At 44.8% G+C, this 25,215-nt stretch overlaps 1 protein-coding gene across 8 annotated transcripts in view; it reads left to right on the forward strand.

The window, feature by feature from the left end:
- LOC118506108 (proteoglycan 4) overlaps nucleotides 1–24,366 on the forward strand; it is a 146,494-nt gene extending 122,128 nt beyond the window's left edge. For 4 of the 8 annotated variants that reach the window (XM_036042795.1, XM_036042794.1, XM_036042796.1 and 1 more), the window contains 5 exons: nucleotides 8,813–9,034; nucleotides 9,393–11,184; nucleotides 12,457–13,105; nucleotides 13,180–14,497; nucleotides 22,613–24,366. In XM_036042795.1, the coding sequence (XP_035898688.1) occupies nucleotides 8,813–9,034; nucleotides 9,393–11,184; nucleotides 12,457–13,105; nucleotides 13,180–14,403 (3,887 nt within the window). In that variant the 3' untranslated portion in view covers nucleotides 14,404–14,497; nucleotides 22,613–24,366. The remainder of the gene's footprint in view (nucleotides 1–8,812; nucleotides 9,035–9,392; nucleotides 11,185–12,456; nucleotides 13,106–13,179; nucleotides 14,498–22,612) is intronic. The other 4 variants (XM_036042798.1, XM_036042799.1, XM_036042801.1 and 1 more) reach the window with 4 other exon arrangements.
- The last annotated feature ends 849 nt before the right edge of the window (nucleotides 24,367–25,215 follow it).

Raw genomic sequence — 25,215 nt, forward strand, 5'->3', positions numbered from 1 at the left:
GACAACCATTTAGAGACGGCTGCCTTGGGGACAATCGTCCATTAAATTTATGTCAAGGCATAAAAGTGAGAGCGCTCTCCAGTTGCCTCGCGGGAACCGGGCGACATTCGAACACATGACGAAATGCAAAAATAAAATAAAAAGGTACCAAACCAACGAACATCCTTCCGGCTGGTTGCGGGAGGGAATATTCCTCGCGCCGAAAGACAATAACGCTCCGTTCCAGGAAAAATCCTTTTCATATTTTCTAGCAAAGGCAAGAAAAACAACCGACCAGCGGCAGAATGGAAAAGCGCAATGACTCGTGGGAAAAATCAAGGCCCACACTAACAGCGTGTAATACGCTCGGTGCTTGCGTGGCTTGGTGTGGGATGCAATCAAACATGAATGAAACTGGAATTTAGTAGGGGTGGAGCGCAAAACCGTGCTCGGTGGCCTCCGAAAACGACACAATTTGCCCGTCTTCGCCCTCTGTGTTTATCCGTTTGTTTTGCATCTGCTTGGATGAATCCTAAGAATTTCTTAATCTTCGCTGACGGAAAAAAATACGCAAATGCTACACATGCGCCACGTGGGGAGCGTCGTACGTTCTGGCATCAAATGAAGCATTGCAAAATGGTGTGGAAAATGTGGAAAGCCTGCGGAATGCTGCATTTTCAGCACCTCTCGCGATCTCACCCCAGCATAGGATGGGAGTTCGTGGAAATGTGTGGAAGAAGGTAGAAATCATTTTTGAAGCATCACTTTCATCCAGTTCCGCCTCGCGAAGATAAACAGGCATGCACACATTTGGTGGAGCTTAGCGTAAAATATCTACCCAGGAAGGTAGCGAAGAAAAAACATCATCCAGAAATAAAACTGTCACCAAGCGAAGGGAGTGCTGCGAATGGGGCGGAAAGCACGGATAAACATTTCCCCGGCGCTAATAAAAAACCACTCTCGGTGAAACATTCGCCTAATTGAGATGTTTACATGCGTGGCTTTAGAAGTTTGGCTGCGAGTCGGGGAAAGGCCGATGGCGATCCGCGGCATCGTGCTACCTGGTAGCGCCTGGAAAATACAACGACAGTGATTGTGCCTGGCCCCGGACTCCTCTATGCCTTTGATCTTGTGCGGAAAGGTTACGAAGAACGAAACACGAAATCTGCGAGCGAATGGACGAAAAATGTATCACGCCAAAGCACTGATACTGGTGAGGTTTTTGTGAGCCCATCGCATGTCTTGGTCCACACATCGTACTGAACCTCCCATTTATATTCCCGTCTGTGTTAGTGTGTTTACGTGTCTTGTATGTCTCCTTTCCAATGTTGACGCTTCATTGCGTTTATTTTGGTAAATGTTTTGATATCCGTGTCTCTCAGCTCACTCATACCACCGATGTAAGCCTGACGGCTTTTCTCGTCTTTAAAGGAATCGTTTGATGATCGTTTGTAACATTTTGTAAAACGTGATTAGAGAAGATTAAAGATGCGTATGGCTTATTCGAGGGTAATTAAATTGGTTTGTTGATGGCAAATGTAAACGCAAAATAAATTACTGGATCGACGTAGAGCAGTATTTGATAAATTTATTCTTTGGACACACTATGGACACCTTAATTATCATTCCTGGAGGAATGACTTTCAAGAATCATACAAAATCAACAAAATGGCTATACCAAAAAGGAATGCTCATGAGAACATCGATAAAATCTCATCTGTAGTGTTAGTCATCAACACAAAGGAAACAAAAAAGAATTCATCATACGGCAGGACCGAGGTTCAAATCTCTACTGGGCCGTTCCCCCATGGAAAGGACTGACTACTCAACTGTGCGGTATCAAGAAGTCTAGTGAGCCAGAAATGGCAGGCATGACCTAAGAGGTCGTTAAGCCTAGAAAGAGGAAGAAGAGACACAGTAGAACACTGGTCTGGAGAGTAAACTCCAAAGTGTTTACTGAGTGAAAAATCACTACTAAAGATAGTGGTGACGGTCTACGGTGTATACTGTATGGGTGATCTGATGGCCGAGGCAATTGCGGCTACGGTCATCACTATGCAGGACCGGCGGTTCAAATCTCACCCAGATAGCCTTCCAGAATGCAAGACCTATGTCCTCCCATTTGTTCTAAGAGCTTCCTGAATATCATTTAAGAATACTTTGGCCTCTGGGACCAAGGTTTCTTTTTCTTTGGCTCTGCATCCTCAACAGGTCTTGGCCTGTCTTTTCTAGCTATCCTTAACTTGATAGTCAGTGTCGGACTCAGAGATGATCTGGACGGGATTTCAATCCTGGTCTTGTCGTTTGACACCTTTATCGTCTCGGCCAACGCAATGCCTCAACCAAGATTCAAAGGCGAACTACGGTTTAAAACACATGAAAGTCATCAAGACCTCGGTTATCTTCTCCAGTTTTCAATAAAGTTTTACAGTGCTATGATACAGTTGGCTGTATTAGACATTAACGTCTCTCGTTCTCTCTAGACTTTGATAGAACCTGCATCAGTGAAAGGTGAAGTTAACTCTTCATCTTCAACTTCTACATACGAGGAAAGAGCTGAAGAATTCTCAAACGTAGTAACTTGGCTGTTTTGACCATAGTTGCTCGAAAAAAACTAAGGACTTTGGATGCATAAGAGACATGATGTAAAAAACGATAACCTCGTTCAAAGATTCTTGCCGATCTTCTCAAATCAATTACATTGACAAACTTATCGAAAAGAATACTAATCACAAAAATCTTGTTATACAAATAAAGTATTACGTACATTACACCCTTTCTGCCTCATCACATCATTAACGCCTGATGGTGTAACTAACATCAGGCTTTTTTCAATTTCGTCCCACTCCACACACAAATCGTTCAATCAAGCGAAGACGCTAGCCCACTGTTGCCATTGGGTCGAATTAATGCCATTCTTCACGTGCTGCATCAGTTACACCATTGAATGGCGTAGGTAAAATACGGACCTTCGTTTGCGACCCCTTCCACCCCTTGCGCAAGATCAAAAGCGAATCGCAAGGCAAGGAACGGTTTCGACGAGCTAATCGTTAGGTATGCAAATCGTGGCCGGTTACTTATCGTTTGATCTAGACCACTTTGCTAACGGTCCGATTGGTTTCGGTGAGGAAGGCAGGCGGGAAGGAAGGAATGGTGCGGTTGATATATTGTTAAAGTCAGCCAGTAGGCGACTTCCACCTGCATTGCTTTTGCTCGGAAGTTTGGTGGTGAAGAACCTGGGTTAGCGTTTAGGCGGGAGCAGCATCCACCAAAAGAAAAACTCCCCAAAATGTCGTCTGGAAAAGTGGCAAACGTGAGAAAATGGGCAACTCCTTACCATTGGGCAGCCTGTGCTATTGAGAAGCGCCTGGCGTGTGTCCTGTGCTAACCGATAGAAAGGCTTCCCTCGATCGTGCTTTTCCAGCAGATTCTTCATGTTTAGAATAGTGAAAGAATTTAATATGTGTGCTGGCATGTAAATGGTAGGTAAAAGTTGGTAAAAGCTCGTTAACAATCCCAGCTTTCCACGTTGCTCGTTCCTCGTGGTTTTCGTCGCTCTCTGCTCGGAGACTTCTTCCAGTGAGCCACTGCTAGTCAAAGGACATACATTCACGTTCACGTGTTACGCGGGCCCAATGGTCCATGTTGTACCTTTCTGGGAGAGAAACTTTCTGCACATGTACTCCATTTTTTTTTTTTTTGGTTGCTATTCCAATGGCGACGCAAGGACAGTAACGACATAACACAGGCACAGGCACAATCCTTGGCAAACGGAAAGTCCTTGTACGGCAGATCGCAAAACCTTCTAGTTACATTTCGTCCGGACGATTGCTTTTTCGTTCTGTTTCGGTTGCAGCACCCTCGGGGTTGGAGGTCTTCCATGCCTTGCGGGGGGGATGGGTGAAAATCGCGAACCGAACAACTTTGTCCCCAAAAGGTTGAAGAGTTTTGCGTTAGAACTTGTACCCTTTTTTGCATTCAAATGCATCAGTTTTGGACTTTTTCTTGAAGTTCTCTTCAATGGTGATATCACATGGCTACGGGACAACACGTGCGTGAATGTGTGTGTGTGTGTGTGTGTGTGTGTGTGTGTGTGTGTGTGTGTGTGTGTGTGTGTGTGTGTGCGTTACGAATTCGGTTTTCCACCATTTTAAACTTTACCAGCAACCAGCACCGGTGTGAGATGGAATCATGATGAAATCTGAACGCATGCTTCAATCAGTTGCCTTCACATGTTCCACGACTGCTCCGTTTTACGCAGAGTAAATCGTTTGGAGAAAAACTTCCAGCCCCTTACAGCGGTACTGGAAGCCAGACAGCATACTCACAAGCGGAAGAAGACGGAGCACACACACACACGGCAAAACTGTTGGAAAACTCTCGATCTAACTACCTCAACTTTACTGCTTTCGTTGGCTAGTTTTCCACCTCCAATCATCAAACCTTCACGGCACCATTATCGGCGCCTCACTTCCCTAGAGCTTCTAGTTTTTCCTAACTGCTATTCAACTTAGTTGCAAACATCAGCAATACCAACACACACACACACTTACATGCAAGCGGGAAATGAAACGCATGGTAAAAACTTTTCCCCAACAGCTGAATTCAATATTTGCCTCCATAAGGCGTCCCTATCTGGGTATGCCCAAGGCGAAGAAGTTGTCCGCTGCACTGTCCCTCTCGCCAAGCCTCCTTCCACCGTTCGCATCCGGTCCAAGGAAGCGTCTACCAAAGTCCTACTCCCTTTTCAGTAACAACAACCCAGCCAGCAAAAAAACAGGTGCATCATATGGGCCCGCGTCCGCTGGTGCATTCGCTGCGCAGAGTGCAAACATCATCATGCCTCATGCTCGTACGAATAATTCTATTTAAAATTGGCTCGTCACGCAAAGTGGTAATTTGCAAATATCCTTTCGAGTAGTTGGTGTGAGTGATTGTCCTTCGTGGCAGACTCGTACCCCTTCCGGTACGGTCCCCTTCCTTCCCATAAAACATGCTGCTGCTGTTGCTGATTAATCGTGCCTGAAAACGGGTCCATTTCAGGACCGCACTGCAACAAACGCCATGTTACGGAGGGAATATAAATTTTCAACTTTTTCTACCTCAACTTTAATGACCGACGGAGTCCGTACGAGTGATGGGTTCTACGGAATGCACCCACGATTCCACTCTGGATCCGGCCGATTATACTCCGGTTCCGATTCCGAGGGAATGGAATCGTTGGTTCCTTGAGAAACCTTTCGGAATCTGTCCGGAGCCGCCTGGAACCATCGGAATCACTGGAACCGCAAACCGTCCAACCAACAGGAGACGGCTTCGAACGATTCCGGATGGATAATACGGTTCGAACAGTTCCGGATGATTCGTTTGCACCTACTTTTTTGAACTGGTTCCGATTATTTTTGGAATCTAACGCAACCAATTCTACTCTTTTCTATACCCATCTCTAGCCCGTACTGGCCCAGGGAAGTTACTGCATCGAGCTTCTCCAACCACCAAACCAAGGGAAGGAGGCTATTTTGAAGAGTGATTACTTTCTCCAAGCAAGCATAAAGCAAAAAAAAGGGGGAGAGCATAAACACACTGCGGCCCCATTCGGGTCGTTCAGGCCTGTAAGCTTCATTACGTTTTTCGGATAATTTGCTGTCGTTTCAATTTTAACTCTCTTTACCTCTAGTATACATAGCCCAGGCTAGTGCAGCAGTTAGTGGAGGCATTTAAGGGTTCCCCGTGCTTGGGCAACCTTTGCATAAAACACAGCGCCGAACGATTTATTGGATTCGATTTGGTTTTGTGTGGCTGGGGCAAGCTCAGCTCATTGCTTGCTGACCATCCGAAGCACAATTGCACCGCGTCGCAAAACAGTCCTTAAGCACGCGCCTTCATCCACCGTACCGAGGGACCAAAAAGAGCGACTTAGACTCGTCTAGACTGCGTTGATCGATTTCGGAAGCGTCGAGGGATGGAATAAATTTGAATCTTTCCCCGCTTGCCGATGTTTGCCGTTGCTTGCCCCATGAGCTAAGGAGGGCTGAAATCCATCTTCCAGACGAGAGCACCTGGAAAATTTATTCATTTCCATTCAACAGTCGGATTGATGGAAATATTACACCGGGGTTGAAGTGGTGACGAAGGCACGAAAAGAAAAAGCTCATTTTAATCCTACAACACAAACTGCTAGGGCGTTGAATAATCATGGCGACGTCTCTAGTGGAAATCTTTTTGATTTTCTTTCATTTTTTGTTGAGGGGGTTATTTCTGATTCACCTCAGCGCGATGATTCAAGGTAGTGAATTTCAAATTTTCCCCGTCAAGCAATAATGAAAGGCAATGGTTGCATTGTAATGTGATTGATTTTTCCACCAAAGTGCATATCGCTTTTCAATTGGAAAGAGCTTCATCGTTTTTTTTTTCAAGCAAAAGCCTCGAATATTAAAAATGTTTCCTTTCAAAAAGGACAGCGGCGGGACAAGAGCTAGTGAGCCTCAATAGAGTTTGAATGAAAATTGATTCATAAGAAATAATTAAGCCACATTGCTACTCAATTCCAAAATGAAAACGCTATAAAAAATATTGAAATAGAATTCTATTCATGTTCCATCATCTGGACCAGACTGAAAACTAATTGACCTCAGCCAAGTGCATCATTTACTATTGATTAATGAACATCAGTATAACTCTACGGCAATAACGTTCTACAAATGGTTTAATTTGGAATATACATTCACTAATCTAACCCCTGACCCTAGTCTTTTAGTGCTGTATATCATCTATCGTTAAGCTGCGATCGTTCTCATTTAGAGTGCTCAATAGTGTCTCTGCCCATGGTTCTTCTTCTTCTTGGGCTAACGACCTCTTAGATCATGCCTGCCCTTTCTGGCTTACTAGGCGTAATGACATCACGTAGTTAGATAGTCTATCCATGGTAACCACCTAATGTGTTCATTCTTCCAATTTCGTGCATCACTTAACAAAGTCTATTTTAATTGGGTCATTCGCCTCGAATGACGAGCATCAAGAGTATCACTACCTAAGCTAGGTAAATCTGAACTGATCCAAAAAATCCTTGACGATCGATTCCACGCGATCGATGCATTTTTGGTAGAAATCACTTGCCATTAAGACAGACGCTAAGAGTTTAATAAACTGTCTTCTATTCTGTTTTGTAATAGATCAAAATTTATTGTGTTTATGATTTATATGATGATTGCAAAATGCAGTCAACAGTTAGTATCTTAAAAGCTTAATGCTGTAACAATGACATTGTTAGTTCGATAACGAACCGTTGTTGAACCGACCACGCGAAGGAGTGCTCGATTCGGAAACCTCCGCGCAGATTTCTTTTACTTTGTTAGAATCGCTAGCGTCGGACGGTTGACCTTTTTTCCTGGATAACCCCGAGAAGTTTTTAACGGCGGACTCGCGCATCATCCTACGCAGTGTTGGACAACGGGAAGGACCAGTTTTAGCGGTCAAGCGGGTTAGCCTTTTTTCCTGGATGACCAGGAGAAGTATTGAACCGTGGAACGAAGCAAGCTAGTTTCGCCTAATTCTTCCGACGGGGTGGGAAAATACCAAAGAAGTGCGGGACCAACGTCCGTAGGGAAGTCAAAGATGAAACTTTCCCGGATCGGTAGAAGAAACCCTACTAATGAAACGCATCGCAATCCCGAACATTGAAGCGACGTTCGCTTAGCTGTTTGTGTTTCCAGACCGTAAGATCAAGTGGGCGATCCCTTTTTTGACCTTAGGTAATGCGGTCACGTGTGGTCCTGTGCATATTTGATAGGCTTAATCTGTACCTCAAGTGCGTTTGTTTATTTTCCTATCTTTTGCCTGTGCTTCGTTTACCCTATTCGCTGAGTGATCTTCACTGCCTGAGAGAATTTGTTCTAAACGAAAGATATTTAGTTGATTTAGGATTGTTTCTGTATATCTTGCATGCCCATTTATTATAGTTCTATTTCATTTTGTCGCGTTCGCAACAGACACACTCTAACATTTTCATTCCTTGAGTCATGAAGAATCTACATGTATGACCTTTCCGATTGAGTGCGTCCATTTGTCGATTACATCACCAAGAAAATGATCCTGTTTAACTAGTACTTCACGCTGCGATGCAGTCAGTACCGCTTCAATCTATCCGTAATTCACTAGAAATTCGTTTTGGTTTCAGATGCTACACCAAAAGACATTTCCCCAACGCTCTCATAAAAAAGTCTTAGCGAAATTCGAAAAATTTATATCATTCTCCTCGTTGCTCACACCTTCTTGTTCCTACGGATCAGCATACATCAGCTACCGAATTTTAATAAAACAACCCACGGAAACTCGCCCGAGCGCACGGGACGATGTCGCAACCTTTCGGTACCGCGCTGATGAATCGATGGCTGACTGTTTGTTTATTGTTAGTAAAGCGGCAAAACTTCTGGGTAGCAAAACTGTAAACAATCCGCCTCCTGACATTTCCTACAGCCGACCCAGCCCGTTGAGCTGATGAGAAATGCCGAAAACTCCCAGCGTCAATATTTGAGCAAATTATTACGCCCAAACTCGAGCGCGCTGCCGGTTGTCGGTTGGACGCCATTTTATAATAAACGATCGTACATGCCACGCGCTACGCTATCGATATGCCATCCTCGTTCCCCCACCCCCAACAATCGTAGGAGGACGAACCCGTGGCACGCTCGTGAAAATTAGTGGCATTATTTAAGTTTCCCATTTTATCTTTGCCCAGCTCGTCTAGCCTTACCGTCCCGACTACAACGATTGATAATTTGAACAACTATGCTTACCGCTCGCTTTTCCTTTCGTCCTTTCATTCCCACTCTAGCACACGGTGCCGTTTATTCACCCGGAGGTGGTGGCGTTTATGGAGCAGAACCGTCGCCGAAGGATGCCGGTGGGGATCCAGTGTTTGCTGTACTGCCGAGCCAGGACGTCAATCCGGACTACTATACGACCCAGACGGTGTATGGATTTCTCGATTTTACCACCACCATCGGCAACACGGTGATGATCTTTTCACCACAAAGTGCCGCACCGGTTGTGACAGGTAATCACGGGACCTGCAATTTGGTTCGCGAACAATTCCAAACTTCCATGCTTGTTGGTTTGCTTGGTTGGTTGGTTCATTGATTGAGCAGACAGGTTTGTCTTGCAATTAGCTGATTGCTTACGGTCGTTATTTTACGTGATAAGATTATATTTAATCAAAAACTTTCATATTTTGTACTTAAACAAGTAACATTTTTCATATTAATAAGCAAATTCTTCCATTTAAACCTGTTATATTCTTAATTGCCGTTCAGATGCACATCAATTGCATACCTTGCGGCGTTTATTTGTTTTTCCTTACTAACCATCCTTATATTCCATGTGCTCCCACCAAAACAAACACCATTTCCCGCTAGAACCACCCAAAACGACGGCTCCACCACCAACGATCATCGAAACGACTCCCACCACCACCACTACCACGGAGGAAGTGGTCAGGGAGATTAAGCCGAGCAAAACGGTCGTGCTGCCGGTACAGCCCAAAGAGAAGGTTAGCATCGTGCAGGTACTGCCGGAAACTCCGAAACCTCCAACGACGAAACCGATTGGCCCACTGAAGTTCGTCCCGAAAGCCGTACCAAAGGTTGCCATCAAACCGATCTTGAAGCCAAAGCCGAAAATCGTCGAAGTGGCTCCGGTCAAGGCAGAACAACCCGCACCACAGCAGGAACAATCTCAGCCGGATCGATTCATCGTCAAGCCAGTTCCGAAGTCGGTTATCATTAAGCCGGTGGCACCGGTTGTGAAGGTGGTCGCAACGAAGGTTGAACCAACGACAACGACGACCGAGTCGGCTCCGGAAATTGAATCAGAGGAAGAACAGGAGGAAGAGGAGTTTGAGCAGGAACAGGAACCGCAGGAGCTGGTCGAGGAAGAACACCAGGAGGAGCAAGACGTGGAAGAGGGAGAGGAAGAAGAAGGAGAAGAGGAAAGTGTCGAGCCAAAGGAACAGCAGCAGCACGAAGTCAACCCGATCGAGCAGAAAGTAGAAAATGTTGAAACGGTTGAACCGGTTCAGGAGCCAGAAAAACCGAAGATGCATGTTGTGGAAGCTGTCAAACCGGTGACTCCAGCGACTACTACCACGACGACCGAGGAACCAGTGGCAGTGGTGGCACCGTCCGAGGATCAGCACGAAGAACACTCGCCGATAATGTTCTCCAACATTTCGGAAGATGAAGTGAAACCTGTTGCTGAGGTGAAGGAGAGCCAAAGCGCTACTGCCGTGGCTGGAGCTGCCGAACAGCAGCAGAACGACGAAGAGCCATCCAACGCAGAAGAGGACGACAACGACGACGACGACGACGAGGAAGAGGAAGATGATGAGCCGGTACCAGTGCTGCAGATAGGCAACAACATCGGCGAGCCCGAGTACGACTTTCTTTCGCGCCAACCGTCCGAGTTTGTGGAGGAAACGTTCCGCGTCGTGAATCTGCGACCGACGGCAGCTGCGTCACAGCCGGCAGCCGCCACCGCCCAAGCAACGGCACCGCGCGAGAAGGCGGCCAAACCGAAGCGAGGTAATAAGGGCCGAACCCACCCGACCGGCCTGGTGACGACGCTCGGTGGCACCGTGGTTAAGGAGGGCGTTACCACCGTCCACGAGACCAGCGTGATCGGCACCTACATTTCAGGAAAGTATGCGCAGGTCCTACAAAGCACATCTCATGTCATTCAAGGTAACCAAGGGGGAGCGGCAGCGAACGGCAACGGTGCAGCAGGGGCCGCCAGCGATGGCCGCCGGCCCAAGCTGAACCCGAGCTCGACGCTACGCATCCTGAAGACGGCGGCACCGGCACTCAACAAGACGCCACGGTACAGCCCGGAGGCGGCCTCGATCATTACGCCGTCGCCCGCCACGCACGCGCTCGAGGATACCGGGCTGCCGCTGGAGAACCTGTTCGCCAGCCAGCCCAGTTCGAGCCTGGTGCGACCATCCCGCCGGCTGCCCGGTGGCGCTAGCGGTAACTTCAAGAACCGTCTGAAGAACCGCATCAGCAAGGACGAGAACGAACTGCAGGAGCAGGAGCGAGCTGCTGACAGCGAGCTCGTCACGCCCCAGTCCACCGTTACGCCACAGCCCACCTACGGCAAGAAGCCGGCCAACCGGTACCGCAACACGCAAATCGTTAAGCCCGTCGGCAAGAAGTAAGTACCGTAGCGTTACGGTTACCGGGGACACTGTTGTCCCGGACCGGCCACAGCGTATGTATTGCTTGCAAGGACTTTGCCCGATGCGAAGCGTGCCCGGGGGTCTGCTCGGGGTCCACGGTATTTGCATCGGAAGTCAAAATTTCAAAAGCGAACACTTACGTCCGTCCGCACAGTCGTTTCGGTCGGACCACTCATTTCGTTCTCATTTCGTTCTCATAGCCTGTGTAAGTGAATGTTATGCATGAGTGTTTGCAGTTGACTATTGATTTTGTTATGTTTTTACTTTCCTTAGCCATGGATCTCTTTACGATTTCGATTGTTTCTTTAAATGATTTTATTTGTTCAGTCTCTCAAATTCGTTTGTTTAATCTCTCCAAACGCATGCAGAAGTTTTTTTATTTTTGTTTTATTTTCTTTTTTTATTTTGACTTTTTTCTTATTTCTGCGACGTGTTTGGATGAATATTAAACAAATAATGTAAATTTCTGTAAAATTTCGAAATTCTATGCAAAAAAATTTGTAAATTATTTGCTTAAAATTGTAAAAAGACATCCTTGTTTAAATTCCCCTGTGTGTGTGCGTGGATTTGTGTGCATAAGCTGTATGACTGTGCTTTGGGTTTGTTTCATTTTTACATATCCATGTTCATCTTCATATTCATCTTTTATCGATATTCATTAACTTCAAACTCACTTCTCACCATCAATTCTTCATCAGTTTGAATGTTTGTGTGTGCGAGTATCGTTCATCAGCATATGTGTTTTATTTTTTTATTATTTTTTTCTTTTGTTTTATTGTTTTGTTTGATTTTGCACGTTTGTTTTGTTTTATTTTTGTTTCGGTTCGTCTTGTTTTTTCTATGATTTTATTGTTATGCATGAGAGCACATCAACACCATCACACTACTCCATCACAGTTGCATCTCATTCCTCACTCAACAACGTTCACCCAACATATTTCACCTCTCATTACACATTTGTTTCAATTTCGACACAATCATTCGCCCATCCTCACACAACAACATACCGACGCAATACCAAAGTCATCCACCATCACCGAGCGTTTCGTTTTGGGGTTTTGTTTTTCTTCTGGGGCAAAGTGCTGCATGCAAACAAATGGCCAACTACAAAAAAAAATCACACACTCACATACACACACACGCACGCAATGTGTACATACTGGTACAGAGACACCCGCTCACGCCCACCCACCGGTGATTGTAAAACACATCCCTTCCTTTCTCTTCCGCTAACCGTGTTTTTGCAGTACAAGATATAACCGTTATTCTACATCTAGCGTGGAGGTGGCCACGGTATCCGTTTATAGTGAGCCGGCCCCGACGCCCGGCTCGGGCTATCAGAACCGGCGCAATAAGTCCTCACGTAACGGTTTCAAACCAACATCATCCCACAGCGTGTCGACCGTACAGCAGCAGCAGCAGCAGCAACCGGACGCGGCGACCAGACGATCGTTCAAACCGAAACCGCAGCCGTCCGCACCGCTGGACCAGGAACCGGGCCAGACCACCAGCCTGTACAAGTTTAAGCTGAACCGGTCGCCGGGCCGCTGGCAGTACAAGTCGCCCGCCAAGCCGACGGTCGCGATCCGGAAGCAGAGCGCGGTCAAGCCCAAGGATCAGGTACTGGAAAATCTCACGACCGCACCGATTTCCGACACATCCGTACAGTCTAATGATATTGCGCAGTCGCCCGAACACGCGGAAAAGGTGGACACGGACGCGGACCTGGACCAGTCCGGCTCGGTGCATGGGAATGTGCTGAACGACGCGGAGAGCGATAACCAGATCGAGCGCCGGTACCCGATCGAGACGCTGAAGGTGGAGATATCGACGCCGGCCGACTTCCGGGACACGTACTACGAGATCGCAACGATCAAGTCACCCTACACCTTCCAGGTAAGTAGAGCGAATCAGCAAACAATATCTGAAGACTCGTCCTACTATTCGTCCTACTGTTACTCCTCTTCCAGGTGGGAACGGTGAAGAACACACGCTACATCACCGTCACCTCGACTATCGAGAAGGTGTTGGAGCAGGAGACGGCTACCATCACACCATCGCTGACGGAACCACTGACCGAGAACATTTTGGCCACAACGACTCACATCGACAAGGAGAGCAATCTGCTGGACTCGAGCATTGCCACGTTGCCACCGATTTCGCTCGGCCTCGACACCGAAACGCCGCCACTAGAGACGCTTACGGAAACGTTCAGCACTACTCAGGCCATGCTCAAGACACACATTCTGCCCGTGATCCGTGACGGTGACACTACGAGCTACACGCTCATCCAGACGTACCACGTGACGCGTTTGGTAACCGCCACCAAGACACTACCACCGATGGAGCTGTACCACTTCGTACCGTCGCGTACCCTGAACGAGTTCAACAGCCGATTGGACGAGGCCGGTTCGGAGCTGCATCTGGAGCTGGAGTTTGGAGATGACAACGAAAACGACGACGACGATAAGCCCAAGCGCGAACGACTACCTTCGGATCTGGACCTATCGAGCATCGGCTCCGACTTTGATCTGTCCGAAGTGGACAAGACAAACATCCCGGAGAACATCCGACCGAAGAAGAAGATCACGGGCAGCAACAAGGATAACCGTGTCACGACCGAAGCGCCTGTAACGACGCCAGCTCTTACTCCCGAACAGCTACAGCAGCTCGCACTGCTTCGTCTACTCAACCCAGCCGCTGCGGCCCAGATTCCATCGGTAATTACCTCGTCCAAGCCGGTGATCAAGCTCGAAACCGTGTACGAATCGCACGTACTTCCCATCATCAATGGTGCGAACACGATCCTCAGCACGATTTCCCGCCCGATCGGCACCATCACCAAGACGAGCTACGAGGTGGTGACGACAACGCTGCCCACACTGCCGATCCCACCGATCCCCCAGCTTAACCCACTGCTGCTCCAACAGCAGCAACAGCAGCAGCAGCAGCAACAGCTCCAGATCCAATCGACTCCAGTCGTCACGCAGACGATCGTCACCGAGACGAACAGCAAGGTGCTGAAGCTCACGTTCGGTGCCAAGACGGCCTACACCACGCTCTACTCGACGACGGTCGTCCCGACGGTGTTGACCACCTACCTGACCCAGTCGGTGTCCGTGCAGCCGACGGCGGCCGCCGCCTTCCCAGGCTTCTTCCCGAACCCCTACGCACCGTTCCCGTTCGTCGGCTAAGGGCGGAATGCTAGCGTATAGTATGCTTGCCTAGTTGGTAGCTTAGGATAACGAATTGACTAGAGCGGCTGGATGACAGTGAGAGTGAGCAGAGGTAGGTACAAACAAGCGCATTTTAAATCAGTTTTTTGTGTTGCTTCAAATGCTTCTTTCTTACACAAAGTTCCATGCCTAGTTTAGAGCCCCTAAAATTATGCAACGGGCAAAGCAATTCTTCAACCCCAGCGCAAGAATTTCTCAAAGTCCACTCGAACGCAATTACCCTAGCGGAGGGCGTAAACAAAGTAAACGGAAAGCATGATTTAATTTTGCTCGCGCAAAACTAATCGAATGGACAGATTGTCGTACTTCCGCCAAACTTTCATCGCTTGTTTGGTCGCCGCTTTGCACGCAATTATCGTGCCAAAACATCCGGGCGCTGCTAGAGTTTCGGCCCCAAAAATTTGTTTTCCTCCATCATCCTTCGCCAGCAACGCAAACGGAGCTCGGTGAGTTGCAGTTGGTGTCGTGCCTGCATCGTTGCTAGAAAAGCGTAGGATTAAACTTTTCACCAAGACAAGATCGAAATCGTTTCCCGCCCGCCCCGGATCTGGTTGCCGTTTTGTGCAGCCGATGCAACAAGTTTGTTTGCAAAGGAGGTTAAACACTGGCTGTGGGCAATATAATGCTATTAATTAGATTGAAGACAGGGAGGTACTGTTTATGGTTTGTTCCGCTCTTATTTGGTTCCATTGCTGGTTAATGGTTGGAATCGGAAGGTTAATGTGTGAGATGCATGATTGAAGCAAATGTTACAACACAGATTAAGCGTTACCTTACAAATTGAAAACAAAGTCCTTTCTCTTTTAAATACAAAAATCTTTTTTAAGGATTTGACTTACACAAAAAAAAAGAACTGCAAAACTGCACCAACTCCTATCATCGTATTCATTCGATGAGTCCTCATCTCCACGGCCGGCAAATGTCTGCTAGACAATGACTTCAGTTCAGCTGATTGAAATCCATACAATTCCACCTTTCTTCCACTTGTCCGGCGAACAGGGACACAACCAATCTGGACAGATGTCTTCCAGAAGGATTCAGAAAAAAAACCCGGACAGAAAACTTGCTAATAACAGTCCAACCCCATTCCGAATGTACTACCGATTGGTTTCATGAGCTAGTAGATATAGTATGAGGGTCGAGAGAGAGACAGCGAAAAGAAGGAAGGACAGCAAAGCAAAAAGTAGTGGAGAAAAAAAAGCCATCTTAATTCTCTTGTTGAATGGAAGTTTATTTCGCTTCGCAAACTTTTACTCCGCCCCGGCTCACAGTGCACCGCCGGCCCAACTGGGCACAACTTTACTCGTCAAAGGAACGGGGCGATGTAAGGACGATTTTTCCTCATTTACTATTTGTCCTGCCAGTAGTTTTGCGGATGACGACGTCGGGTGACACTCTGTCTATCGTCCCAGCATCATCATCATCATCATCATCAAGCTGATCATTAAAACCCGCCAAAGTCAAACCCAACGTCCGGCTGGCGATGTGTACGCGTACTGTGAGACTTTGTCATTGTCCCGGAGCAGGACTGTTGGTCCTGTAAGGTCCAGCATGAGGTTGCGGGGAAGGGAAGGAACATGGGCGGGATGGCGAGGAGGAAAGTTTTGCACTTCTATCCCTTTTTCCTGAATGGGATTTTTTCATCTCAGATGCGCGTGAAATCCGTCGAAGATCAACTTCCGCCAGCGTTCGAGGGTGTATGTGCTCACTAAGGCAAGCGCAAAGTATGGCGGCCATGGCTCATTTCGCTTTTATTTTACGACTTTTGTCGTCAGTTCGGGCGGACGCACCGTGAGTCCCGTTTTTCCGTTGTCTTCTGTGTGTCTTGTGGAGCGCTTTTTGCGTGTACTTTATGCCTTCTTTTAGGCCAAAGACTACGCTATTCGAACTTACTTTATTACTTCACTTTAGTTTAGTTGTTGAAGCATTTTTACCGTACCTGGGTTTAGCGAACCGGGGGATCTGCTTGTCCGCTGCGTACGCTCAATTGTTACGTTGTCATTGTTGCATTCTGTCTCGATTCGCGATTGGTTCTATCGATCGAACGATACTGTATTTTACATGAATATATGGCGGCGACTCTATTCGTACAAGATTTCTGTTTTGTTTGCCAAAGAAAAACGAGACCGTTCGGGCTTTATGGTGCGCTTAGCTTGCTCCTACAGCTGTTACCGAAAAAAAAAATCGAAGAAAAAGACGCGTGAAAGACTTACAACCCAAACCCGGGTAGCTAGCCGAACCTACATACCCACCGGGACTTTTCTATTCCGGTTATTTTTATTGCACCCGTTTGGGTTGTTTCGGTGCGGAGTGGTTTTTTGAAAATCCTTAAACGGATTAGTTTTTTTTTTCACTTCTCGTACTCGGCCGACCAAACCAAACGCTTTCCTTCCACGATGCATCCCACGGGATGAACGAAAAGGGATGTTGCCTTTTTTATGGTTAGCTTAAAAAAGGAGAGACAAAAGTACGGACGAGGAAACGATCGAGCCCGATTGATTGGATTAGAAATGGCGTCCGTTTTCGTGCTCGAGCTTGAGGCTTGTGTAAAGCAAATAAACAAAGACAGCAAAAGCTCATAACATTTAGCGACCCAAGCCGTCTGACCGATTATTCTCTTACAGCACCGAAACTTTAAGCTTGCGAGTCGTTTGAATAAGAGCGGTAAAGTAGTTTCAACGCTGGCCACAGAATGTATGGGGTAGTACCATCGACTGTAGTGTGTTGTTGAGATGATTCGCACAAATCGGCATGTGGGACATAAAAAAGGACAATGGGCCTCGTTCAACCGTTGCCATCGGTGTTTCAATCAGTTTCCGATTCAATAAAGTGGTAGGCAATTTCAAAAGGACAGCATCAATATTTGATCCAAGGGGAGGGAAGACTCCCTTCGGGATTGTCAGTTGTGGTGAATAGGTTTGCTCGGGGACTAACGGGGTTGCATGGTGAATTTAAGTCGTAGCTAGTTGCTGATAAAATAATAGAAAACTGCCTTTTCTGTAACATGTAGTACATCTTCGTTTGGTTCGGTTGAGAAGTGTTGAAATCAATAGTTGAGTGCTATTAATTTTCAAAGTTTTAAAGTTCTGATATGCACGGGATAGCATCAAACATTGATAGGTTGTATCCCAATGATACTTCCGAAACAATTTAAATCATTATAGTTTAAGGCTTAAAATTTATTTAAAATTTTATTCCTATTATTATCGATTTTGATTTATTATTAGACCTTTGTATTACATCGAGATATTTCTCAGAACATATTTCTCGTTGTTGCAACATTTTCTTCTCACCAGCAAAAAGGATTCGTAAACAGGCAGTTTTGATATCCTGTAAAAAGAGCTGTTGATTTATGTTGAAATATTTGATTTTGTTGGATTTAGCCATTTTTTTATCCAGCTTATTGATGGTAATATTTGGCTTTTACCTCTTCTACTGGATCTCATTCTTATCAATTCAGTATAGAGGGCGGTCCAGTCGTGGAGACGATAGTGGTGCCTGTCTTCACTAGGCAGTACCTGAAATCAACTCCTTAACTATCAGACTACAGGTAAGATGAAGAAAAATCAAGCCAGAAATGCTAATAAGTAGTACAAGTTGGATCTCAGTATATAAGAAGTAATTGTACGAAAATACTCTCTTACCTTAAGTACATCTCAAGAAAAATACATCTTAAATGTTTTTAGATAGTTTTTTTAATTCTTTTTATTGAATTGAGCATCTGGTTGAAAAGTTTATCTTAGTTAGTTAAAAACTTTTCATTACATCAGTTGACGTTCCAGAAGAGTTACAACCAACTGAGCAGTAAAATGACATCTGAAGTTGATGAATTCCTCTTTGTAAACAATAGTATACCAGCATTTGCCATAAATGATATTTCAGAAAAGGGTATCAAATTTACTTGCCACATACTTTTCAGTATCATTTTTGATTCTGCGAGTAACAGATATGCTAAGGACAAATATAATACAGATTTTACCGTATTTTAACCTAAATTTAAAGCAGGACTTGTTTCCATGTCTATGATTAAAGCAAAACCATCACTCACTCGTTCTTTGGATGAAATGGTTTTCTATATCGGTAGGGATTTTCATTGATCGGGAAGAAAATTCGTTTTAATGTGTTGTACCTTCGAGTTCTCATATTCTACTGTTTATTCGCTTAGCCCTACACATAATTAAATATACTAGTTCATTTCTTAGAGTTCATTTTGAGAGATTCATTCCTATGCTTCCCTATGACTAACATTTTGTGTTTGATTTTTACTGTGTTGTGTTGCTTATTTTACCGAATTCAAGGTGTAACATAAGCTCAAATAAATTATTTTATAATACCGGAATCCATCAATCTCAAGGAAAAGGTTAGTTTGACTTCAACAATTAAACAAAAAAGGGATGTGCAGAATAAAATTGAACGACAATGCATTGATTTTATAAAAATCAAGTGCGGCTATAAAACAGGATTCCAATGCAAATTTCAATACATTTTTCTTAAAATATTTATGTAAATGCCAAATGCTTCCCAAGAAACTTGAGGAAACACTTTTACCACACCTCAAGCAATACGATATTTGCCTCGATTTCCACCTGAGATGGTCAACGCTTGAAGAATGTTCCATCGAAACCACATCAAACGTCAGATAGCATTGTTCAGATTGCTTGTTGCATCAGAAAAAAACAAAACCAAAAAAAAAAGTTTCCTAAAGAAGTAGTTCTCTAGCACAGACTGTTAACGCACTGTCACCCAACAAACCGCCACACAACACAGCACAGAGCACAGTCAGTTGTAGCAGGTAGCTAAAGTGACACTAATTAGTGTGAAAATATTTCACCACAACCAGGTACGCCGGCAGTGTATGCCCCGGATGCCTAGATCACCCTGGTAACGATCAGTTTCGTCGTATATTAGGGACGTTTCCGGTTCCCGGTCTCATCCCGGGCTGGGTGTCGGAGCACAATCCAATATTAGAACGGTAAAAACCACAACACAATGTGGTGTGAATTGTTGCGTGAATTTGTGGATGAACCGGTGCCACGACGCCTGGCACCTGGGCAGGAAGGTGTTTGTGCTTCTTTCCCCTTACCTTATGAACCACAACAAACGCTACGGCACATTCGGGTTGCATTCGGGCGTGGTGCAAAGATGCAGCCTCGGTTGGAATGTCTGGAAAGTCTTCTTCGGCAAACGTACGAGCCTGCTATCAACGGTGTCTGTGTGTGTGTGGTTGTGTCCTTTATGCTGACTTTTTAACCACACCGAGAGGGTTCCTTTCCGATTGTGAGCAGCTATTAGCAGTCTCCAAACACCTTCTGTGAGTTATATGCAATTTATCCTCGAGCTGTGGCATGCTCATTTTGACCACTTCACAGCTAAACCACCAAAGCAAACAGTCGAGGGAAGGCGAGTGAGAGAGCGAAAGGAAGCACCAAAAATGGCCAAAACTCTTCTCAAATTTTATATTCCGCTTAACCTCGAAAATATAAAAACCGGCTGGCGAAAAGCTGGAAGTGCTAAAAACACTTTTGAAGTTTTTCGGTGCGCCCGTTAAGATGATGGTTCTTTGATTTACGGTCGAATCCAAAGTTGCAGCACTGGTACAACGAAAAAATAAGAAGAAGGAAACCGATGGAAGGCAAGGCAAAGGCAAGACAACCGAAGACTTGACGGTCAAAAGATTTATGTGTTCTGGTTGGGTTCGTCGTCGGCTGTCTCGTTGCGTGGCTCGAAAGAAAGTTTGTTCGACCCGCAATTTTGTGATGCAAAAATTCTTTTCAAACGGGTTGGAAAATTTGCAAACTTACCCATCCAGGGGTGAAGTCCGGGATCCACAGCAACAATGGCTGCCACCCCCCCCCCCCCCCCCCTCGGGGGAAGTAGGTTTAAATGAGGGAATAAATTGGACCAGGAATTTGGACGACTCTTGGCATAGTTTGGAGCATTACTTGGAATAGGGACGGCCTCTTGATGTTCTGATGGTGCGCCTCTCTCTTGGCACAATGTTTTTAATGAATGCAATTGTATGCACCTTTTCAGCGTGCATCAAAGCGTTTCAGCAAACCATGCAATTTAGGGGGAGTTTCCAAAGAGGTGAAATCGTAAGGACGTATTGTATTGTGAGTTATGGCTAGAGTTTACATTCGCATAAGCTTTAAAACTCTTTGTAAACTTTAAAAAAGTGCGTTTTTGCTGGGAAAATAAAAGAATTCAAAACCATTTTCGAAGGAGAGTGACAGAACATTCAACCCTACAATCGCAAAATACAGTGTGATGCATTTGTATATAGTGTGAGTGCCTATGGATCGCTAATGTACTTGAAAAACCATTATTTTTCGCAACTCTTTAGTAAATTCTGCATTGAAGTTAGTTTGTTCTTTGCTTATTTCAATCCTCTTAATCTTCAGTACTGCTCACGGTCTAGTTGACGCCGTCGACTGCTAATCTATTCTCCCGGCCATTTTGACGGACGCGTTAACTTGAGCTTAATTTGGGCCAATCACGCCTATTTTGTCCGTGTGGACGGCCTAAAAGACCCTACGGGCAGGGTCGTCCAGTGTCATTCTCACGACATGAGCCGGAACATGGCGAGTCTACTTCGCTGAAACTCACCAACGTTCTCTGAACAACTCGTATTGCTAGTTATTGCCGAGTTATTGCCGAGCGGCCGCTCGGAGCCTCGTTGGTTAAGGGGCCCGCGTTGGCGAAGGAAATCCTGTTGTTTCCCTCTAATAGCACAATGCTAGGGGCCTCAATTGTGATTCCGCTCAGGGTCTCCAACCATCTTCATGCACCACTGGCTCCTCCCTTGACCTTCCACACATATGGAGTCAAAAAATCCTTCCAAGCATCTTCAGACAGAATCCGTATCCGTTCATAAGCGTATGTGAGATCTGAGACTGTTGGAACAGTCCGTTGCGACAGGTATTTTGAGTGGAGAAATTTCCTCAGACTGTAGTATGACCGACTGATAACCAGCACCCTTGAGCGTTATTCAACATCAATTTTGTTGTCTATGATGAGTTTCAACCCCAGATAGATAAAATTAAGGATGACTTCAAACGTGAGGTAACTTATCTGTACATTTGTCAGCAGGGTCGCTGGTGATGCTATCATAATTTAGGTTTTAGCCTGGTTAATCTCCAACGCTGTGGTTTGGTGCCGCTTTCTCCTTTATTTGCTAAGCTTCTGCTACAAAAGAGAGCCTCTAACTATTTGCTATTCAGTGGTATTTTTTAAGAATATGACAGTGATTTTGGAACCCATGAGAAGAACGTAACGATTGGACGATGGTGAAAAGTGACCTACAATCTGGCTTTTTGGATGATTTTAGTCAATATTATCGTGAGATTGCCCGCAATATCATATGATCTAAAAAGGTTAAATGAAATTATCTGAAAAGATCCATTTAATATGGTAGACTGTTAAACATTGACTGCCAAGCAGTAATTCGGAACATACAATCACTTGAGCGGCCGCCAGATTATAAGTTAACTGTATCTTCCAGTGCACTTAAGTACTGTTAGCGGTGTACTTAATACATCTTCGCAGATAAAAAAAATACAAGGTCAAAATCGATTCGAGTTTTATCATATAGACCAAATTCGACCTTAGAAAAACTTTGGAGAAGGAATACAGGAAGGATATCCTCGAGAATAAACTCAAACTCTTACTGCGAGGTTCTAGAAGATGATTTTGATTACCCGTACGATACGGCTGTTTATGGTACAATTCGTCAAGGAAACGTTCAAGTGAAACAAAGTCTTGTAAATTCAATGCCCAAGAGAATTCCGAAAGAGCACTTAGGATAAAGAAGAAGCTACAAAATATTAGAAGAATATTGTTGAGTGACAATTAGTTTTATTATTAAAACAGCTTGTTTTAAGGCTTAATGAATGCAAACCTTTATTTGAGATTTTGTTTGTTAGCACTTAATATTGTTTAAGGAAATTTGTTTCTAAGACGAGTTTAAAAAGGTTTAGAAACTGTAGTCAAGTAAAGGTGATTTGCATTTCATTTCACTGAGCAATATATCAATATGTTGGTGTGGCAAAACGTACGAATCGCACTGTAAACGTAACCTTTTCTTCTCTCCTTCTTAGCGATAGCTACTTTTTACTTCACCCAGACATACTGATCCTTAATCCTTTTCTTTTCCTACATTGATTTATAGACGATCGCGCGCGAGGGGACGGCAAATGCTAATGGAAACGTGAACACAACCCAGGGTGCCGGTCGGTCGGCCAGGATAATCTTCTTCGCCATGATAAATTCCGAACGATACCTAAACCCTTTTCTCCCGGAATGGCCGGTGACCGTGGCCGGTGGAATTATCCAAACGGTGCAACGAAGCTAGCAGGATAGAGATAAAAGCCGTCGAGAAGGATGTGAAAGGTTAAATGTCCGTGCACAGGAATCTTGCCACAGTCGTACCCGGATCCCGTCTCTGTCTCCCCGTCGGCTGAAACGATGTTTTAGTGTTATTTGCATGTTTTTTTTTTTTTCGTTTTCTTGCCGGACCAACCGACTGACGAACCCGAAACCGCGCCGGCCGGACATAAAATATTCCATTCCGTTTATGGGGACGAAACAAACGTTCTCCACCCGTTGCTTGCTATTGTTGTCCTCGGCGCGTGTACAGCGAATGGAAGAAACGTTTGCCTTAAGAATAGCATTAAATTTAATTCAAACTAGAGCTCCATAATACGGTGAAAATGTTGTCGAATAGAGTGAGAAAAGCACACAAAAAAGGAGTGAAAGCAGGAAAGGACTGATTTTTGAACGAGGGTTAATGCACCCGCGTTTTTTAAAGGCGTTCACGGGAAGATCTAAAAGAAACAAAACGTGAAGTGAAGAAAGGTTCCACCACCAAGGTTTTATTTTATGCTGGCAAAGGATAAAACGGTTTATGACGAAACAAGGGCGCTCGAACGAACGCCGGAGAAGCGACGAGAAAGATATTCAAGTGAAAAGTGCAATCGTTAAAGTTGAAAAGGAAAGTTGGAAAGTTGGATTAAGGGAAAGCGTCCCGTTTAACTTCTCCTAGGGCGTGCGAATGTTAGCCGAGTCGCGTATTCATAAACGGATGATTTTGTAAATATTTTATACGATTATCGAACCCATCGCCAATCCTGCCGGTGGTGCTGCCGGTCTACTACGGCTATAATCCTCGCGCCGGACCGGACATAATTCTGCTGTTTTCCTTACCTGCAGTATTTAGCTCACTTGTCGAAAGATTCTCGAAGCCACCCTGACCGCTTACCCCCGAAAGCTCAATCATGCAAAGTGGTTTCAGTTTTGTTTGTGGCAGTCTCTATTGTAAATAGTAATATCTTTTTCATTTTCAACTTGCAGTATGAATTTTAAGAACTTTGCGTTACGCTTTATGGGCGGACATCATTCATGGTGGTGCAAAAATCTTATGGCCACTTAACTGTTTTACAGCCTGCACTCGTGATGCGTATTTTACATTCGACCTACCCAATCGTAATCGGGTCAGCAATATTGGCATAAACGATTCGCTACTCATGACCACTGCAATTTCGCTGCCCTAGAAATAGCTATTATTTGTAATCGACCGAAGTGCACAAGATTCGGTGGAAGGCGACAGAAAATACTCAGCCCTGCGCATCGTGACAGCACGACCCGCATTGGTTCCGACATGTACGTTAGGTTTAATGGTTATTGATATTACATTTTAAACTAGCTTCATGCGCACTGACAAAACATTCTGTTCCCCTTTTTTCTGTTTTAATGTTACATTATTTTGTATTGATTTACTTCCCTGTCTGTTGTAAATAAGTTATATCTTTTTCCCTGCCTTCATTATTTTACGTTCATACCGTCAATCACACGATTGATTTTGCTAGATAATCAAGACGAATTGTATTCATCGAAACAATTTTTAATAAAATATATCTATTGATAGCTGGAGCTGTTGTTATGTCTGATATCCGAATTTTGATGAACTTTAAATTTTATAAAACTATCCAACAACGGTATTCTAAATGACACAGGTAAGAAAGTTAAATTTCATTCATGTGTACAGATAATATCATTCAATAAAAATTCAATGAATTCAACCTAAATTCAACTTTAATTTTTCATAATTTCATTTTCCTTCTCAAATTAATAAGAAAACTTCCTTGAATGATCGTGATGCGTCAATGATATAGTTAAGTGATTGTCGCTCATATTTGGATGGTCACCAATGTTCAAGTTGAAAGGAATTCTCTGAGGTGCACCAACAGAAGTCACACAACTCAGCTAGGCAACACTGATGTCCATCAATTGTTAATGCATCGCCTTCTTTTTTTGACTTCCTGGATCTAAATTAGTAAGAGTTGTTCCTGGGCCATAATGCGAAAGTAAAAAATATTATTTTTGGATGAACATAGAAGTGAAAAAATATGTCTGGTTCCTGTGCTGGTCAAATTAAGAGTGATTTATTTGAACTACTGAAACATGTATGTGGATTGGGTGGACTGGAATAAGGTCTGGGGTAAACGAGAAATGGAGGTGGTGCTGACTCAGCGTCTCGGTTGCTAAGCTATCCGATTCTAACGGTGCTAGTGAACGTTCGATGAGAAGCATTAGCTAACGACGCAGGAATAACTGGGTCATCAGTTGTCACCAGTAACACATAATCGATCGTCAATTGTCGATCTATGTGTTAACTCACACGTGAAGATACTTCATTTGGGTTTTATTATTTGCCAAATATCCTATCCCACATACGTTCAGATAATTCATCCACATAAAATATGACTTGTTCCA

Source organism: Anopheles stephensi, chromosome 2 (genome assembly GCF_013141755.1).
Source record: "Anopheles stephensi strain Indian chromosome 2, UCI_ANSTEP_V1.0, whole genome shotgun sequence".
Lineage (NCBI taxonomy): Eukaryota > Metazoa > Arthropoda > Insecta > Diptera > Culicidae > Anopheles > Anopheles stephensi.